The sequence below is a fragment of the Zeus faber genome (genome assembly GCF_960531495.2).
Source record: "Zeus faber genome assembly, chromosome: 12".
NCBI classification, from domain to species: domain Eukaryota; kingdom Metazoa; phylum Chordata; class Actinopteri; order Zeiformes; family Zeidae; genus Zeus; species Zeus faber.
In genome coordinates this window covers 30,689,284-30,694,751 of record NC_137196.1, presented here as the reverse complement: position 1 = coordinate 30,694,751, position 5,468 = coordinate 30,689,284, and the positions used below count along the sequence as shown (strand labels likewise).

The 5,468-nt window shown below is 45.7% G+C and overlaps 1 protein-coding gene across 2 annotated transcripts; it reads left to right on the top strand.

Annotated features, from left to right (window-relative positions):
- Positions 1-1,703: 1,703 nt before the first annotated feature.
- Positions 1,704-4,917, top strand: dusp28 (dual specificity phosphatase 28). 2 transcript variants are annotated; one of them, XR_013844440.1, is made up of 2 exons: positions 1,704-1,840; positions 2,876-3,016. XR_013844440.1 is itself a non-coding variant. In XM_080011703.1 (2 exons), the coding sequence occupies exons 1-2, from the start codon at positions 2,152-2,154 to the stop codon at positions 2,981-2,983; spliced, it is 453 nt and encodes a 150-aa protein (XP_079867829.1). In that variant the 5' UTR covers positions 1,737-2,151; the 3' UTR covers positions 2,984-4,917. The 2 variants fall into 2 exon arrangements, 1 of the variants encoding a protein (XP_079867829.1); XM_080011703.1 differs by having other exon boundaries at positions 1,737-2,496; positions 2,876-4,917.
- Positions 4,918-5,468: the final 551 nt, after the last annotated feature.

Below are 5,468 nucleotides of genomic sequence, written 5' to 3'. Positions count from 1 at the left end.
CTCCCGGGAGCTCGGGATATCGCGATAAGACGCGCCGAGAGTCCCGAGACCCGTCACGTGACTGCCGCGGACGAATCGTCGTGACGTCACAAACGTCGGGCAGACCGGCGCCGGTGGCGCGTTCCGTTCGAGTCCGAGCATTTGCGGGGCTGGGGAAACGCCGACTTCCCGCTGGGAGGAGCGCGGAGGAACGGCCGTTGAGGTCAGGATTCCACCGGATCCCCGCGACGGATTGCTCGGGTCGGTGTTTACCGAGACGACAGAGCTGACCTCACGGCAAAGACGGCGGTTGAACGGTGGACGAGTTCCCTTTGCGTCGGTGTGGTAGTGCAGTGGTAGAGTAGAAAACACTCGAACGTCGATGTAAAGTACTCTGCGGCTTTAGCGCCAGGTCTTTTATAATTCACAAGCCAAACACAAGTTTGCTCCGTCCGTCCATGTTCTCCCGGTAACGGGCAATGGAACAAATGTAGCGCAGAAGAGGGCGAAAATACCGGCTGGAAACTGCGGTTTCCGAGCTCCCTTGGAACGCGGCTCGAGTCGAACGGGACGGTTGCTGGAAGACGTTGATTTTGAACCGACCACCTGCGCGCAGAGCCACAGGCAACCGCGTGTTGCACCTAATGGATCTGCGTCGCTCTCCTCTAAACGTCCATTTAAAATATACAGACGTATCTTCTCCGTTCTCATCATCGAGCTCCATCCAATCAACGTCTCAAAACCGGAGCGGCGCAGTCAAACCCGTTTCTTTATTCCGTGTCTGAATGTGACGTGTCGCCTGTTCAATGTGGTTGCTGTTTATTGGTGTACCGTTGTTTATTATCTCTGAATGAATTATTATTATTAATAATAATAATAATAAAATATATTAATACGTCAGTCGAGCTGGTTCCAACGCATTGCGTCGGAGCAATGCATGCTGGGAAGGTTTCAGAGCGACACGTGACGTCATCGCCTACGGGGCACGGAGAGTTGTTTCTTCACATTTTCTTTCATAATTTGTCTGTAAATTCGAACCCAAATGGAGGCATTTTGGAATTTTTATATAATCAATTTTTAAACATGTTGAAATTTTATATAGTCATTTTTTAAACATTGGAACTTTATTTAATCTATTTTTGAACATATTGGAATTTTCTTGAATGTACTTTTAAACATTAAAATTGTATTTAATCTATTTTCCACATAGGAAATATATTTCATCAATTTGTTAAACATATTTGAATTTTATTCAATCTATTTTTAAATGTATTGGAATTTTATTTTATCTATTTTTAAACATACATAAACAACAATGGATAACATTTGATGTTGTATTACATCTTTACATTGATTAAATAAACCCAAATACTTTCATATAATCATATTTTCATAAAGATAGTGAAAAAGTTCCCCAGCGAGAAGTAGAGTAGACTCCCTTGTGCCTAGGGACAGCGATCGCTTCAATTTGGAGTAAGTTGTAAGTTATTTTCCAGTTCAGGGATTTGATATTGGTTTGTGATGTCATTTAGAATTCAGCAATCAGTTGCTGAGCTGATCGTCATGGTGTGAACTTAAAATGCATATTGACGGCCGCCAGGCCCAGATGCTTTGACAAACGTACTAATTCTTCACATCAGCAGCTAAAACGTAGAGGGAGCGGCACTAGGACCCAGGGAGCGTGAAACCAGAGCGGCTCAGCCCCACAAGTCCTCAGCAGTAAATATAGCCAGTCTGCCGGAGCTGGGAGGTCAGGGAATGCCGGAGCTGGGAGGCCAGGAAGTGCCAGAGCTGGACCACTTCGGGCTCCACAGGGGCTGAAGGACAGTCGATCGTGTGCGTACAGCAAAGGGACTTCAGGGTAAGGGAATCAGAAAAGCCAACTGTAGGACGGATGTGAAGGTGTCCTTGGCGCGAGGAGGGCCCCGCTTGCGTGTGCGCGTGACGGAGCCGTCGCACGTGAGCTCCGACGATGTAGCGGCCTGTGAAATCCTCTGTGAGAGAAGGTTCCGTGAGCTTCCCCCCCCAGAGTGGTTTGGGTTTCCCGGTCGGACAGGGCAGCAGGTCATTCTCCACGTTGTCGCGGGGTTTATTTTTTTATCCCTGATCCGGCTACACAGATCCGGCTACCGTAGCCTGTGAGGGTCAGTCCTCCCCAGGACGCCGGGCACCATGCTGCAGCTCTGCAAGGTCACCAAGGCTCTGTTCATCAGCAACGGGCGTTCGGCCTGCAGCGAGCCGCTCGTCCAGCGGGAGGCGGTCACGCTCTGCATCAACGTGTCCAAGCAGCAGCCGTTCCCCGGCGGGCGCGTGGCCACGCTGCGGATCCCCGTCTACGACGACCCCCACGAGGACCTGTACCAGCACTTCGACCGCTGCGCCGACGCCATCCAGCGGGAGGCGGAGCGCGGGGGGCGGAGCCTCGTCTACTGCAAGAACGGACGCAGCCGCTCGGCCGCCGTCTGCGTGGCGTACCTCATGAAGCACCGCGGGCTGTTGCTGGCGGAGGCCCTCCAGGTGGGTGGGCGGGTGGGTGGAGCGTCGTTTGATTGTCCGGGTCAGGGCGGAGGCGGTGGGTCGGAGAAGCCGTCCTGGAACCAAAACGTTGCTGGTTCTGTCCCATTCCTGAGCAGCAGCGCTGTCATTGCGCACTTGAAAAAAGGCCAAATTCTGAGTCTACTCTCATTTGTTGCACCGCCCTCTTCACACCGACTGCCGAGGTGGCCCTGGGCAAGGCACCTGAGCCCAGATTATTTCCGTTCAATGGATAATACTCGTAGAAATGTCGTGGAGTAAAAGGCCAAAGTATCTAAAACTGAATTTACTCCTGCAGTAACAAAGTACTTCTACTTAGTGACCCTCCACACCTGTCCCAGCTGGTTCCCTTCTCTTCCAGAAAGTGAAGACGGCTCGTCATGTGATCGACCCCAACCCCGGCTTCATGGCTCAGCTGGAGCGGTACCAAGAGGAGCTGAGGAGGAGGAGGAGAGGAGGGGAAGCCTGAGCGGCGCAGCACCGACTACTCACCCAGTACTCCTCCGGGCTGGAGCCTTTTTGGCGTGTCCAAATACCAGGCAGAAGGGTCCATCTGGTGAAATAAGCATATCCCACAATGCATTGTGAGGACAAGACGTCAAAGTTTCTCTGCAGTGTTGTCATGACAACAGGCTGAAAGGAAGCGGAGCAGCTCTATGATGTTGTATGTAGTCACTAGTATGTAGCAGCTCACATACTAGTATGTAGTAACTAATATGTAGTAACTCACATACTAGTATGTAGTAACTAGTATGTAGCAGCTCACATACTAGTATGTAGTAACTAATATGTAGTAACTCACATACTAGTATGTAGTAACTTACGTACAAGTATGTAGTTACTAGTATGTCGTAACTGACATACTAGTATGTAATAACTAGTATGCGGTAACAAGTATGTACTAACTTACATACTGGTATGTAGTAACTCGTATGTAGTATGTAGTAACTAGTACGTAGTTACTTAATACTAGTATGTAGTAACTAGTACGTAGTAACTTACATACTAGTATGTAGCCACGTACATACTAGTATAAAAACGTACATACTAGTATGTAGTAACTCACATACTAGTATGTGGTTACTTGTACATAGTAACTTACATACTAGTGTATAGTCACGTACATACTAGTATGTAGTAACTAGTGTGGAGTAACTTACATACTGTACTATTGTACTAACTTACATACTAGTATGTATTAACCTACATACTAGTATAATACTAGATATGAATCTGATATGAAGTTACTTATTAATCTGATATGAACATTACATTGATCAGACGCTTTTATCCAAAGCGACTTACAATTGTTCAAACAGCGACGGACGCAGCCATCAGGAGCAATGAGGGGTTAAGTGTCTTGCTCAAGGACACTACAGCATGCTAGCAGGAGGAGCCTGGGATCCAACCAGCAACCTTTACATGACTAGACCACCAGCTCTACCTCCTGGGATACCATCCCCATGAAGGCAGATATGAATCTGATATGAAGGTAGAAATGAATCTGATATGAAGGTAGATATTAATCTGATATGAAGGTAGATATTAATCTGATATGAAGGTAGATATTAATCTGATATGAAGGTAGATATTAATCTGATATGAAGGTAGATATTAGTGCCTGTGACGCAGCAGCATCCTCCTGACGACAGAGGGAATAAATTGATTAAGCACAAACATTTAAACCAGCAGCGGCAGAAACACTGTGGGATTGAAACCTCTTTGAGTATTTCATAAGTAGAATAAGCAATTGTTTAGAGTTTAGTCCTTTATTGTAGTGGATTTTGTGGGAATCCATGAAAGAGGAATACATAAGAGTCCCAGTAATATACTGATATAATACATATTATACCACCAATATAAGCTCAGGTGTAGTATCAGCCGTGCAGCTGCTGATACAGACACAGCGTTATATAAAACCTCTGTTCAACCTGTAGATTATTAGAATAAACAGCTTCATAGTTCATATCTCCAAACAGTGTCTGCGGTAGGAAGTATAGTCATATATTAATACTAAGGTGCGTATTTGTCATGGCCAGGCCTAATACTGTGAACTGATGAGTTGCTTGATATAGTTACAGTAACATGTTTTTATAGTGGTTTATGTTTTTTGATTTTCTATATTTATACATTTTCTATATTTATTTATTTATTTTACAATTTTATTTGTTTTGATCAATGTACAGTTCACATAGACGCTTTTTTGGAATTTGCACCAACTTCTCTGTCGTGCGTGGCAGCATTTCAGCACATTTTGCCTAAACGCGACTGGAAATACTCCTCAGGCGGGTGTAGGGATTAGTGCTTATGTATCTCAGGTGTAATGTTCTGTGATGATGCAATAATATCATTATATTATATAAGAATGAATATCCTCCGGGTCTCATTCAGATTAAACTTCCTCAAGCTCCTGTTTTGTTTGCTGTTTGTCTCTGGGTTCTTTGTTTCCTGTGACAGAGGAAAACCTGGGACTTTAAAGACTGGATGTGCGCCCCGACTACACACTATACACTGTACGTGGTGCACAGGGAACCCTTAAGTGCAGATTTAGGCCAAAATCCACTGGAGATGGATGGTTAATCATGAGCTACGAGCTGCAGCTCTGTCACTTCCACTAATCTGGCTTGAGGTGTCTTGGAGGGTGTGGCATCCCAAGACAGCCCCATCGTATAAGATAATTACTAAGAGACGGTGCCAGGGGTCCCGAGAGAGAGAGCACATCACCAGGGGTCCTGGTGATAAGGGAAGTGAATCAACACATCAAATTCATCAAGAAACTACAGGCTCCACAATATATTTGAGCAAATAATTACACACAGTTTAGCATCAATTACCAATGCTCTCATCTCTGATTGGTTGACGTGGGAGCAATTAGCCAGACATCTAATCAGTGCGTTACTTGCATTGGATTCAGTTTTGAATCCTTGATTAAAAAAAAAGCTCAGGAGGATGAA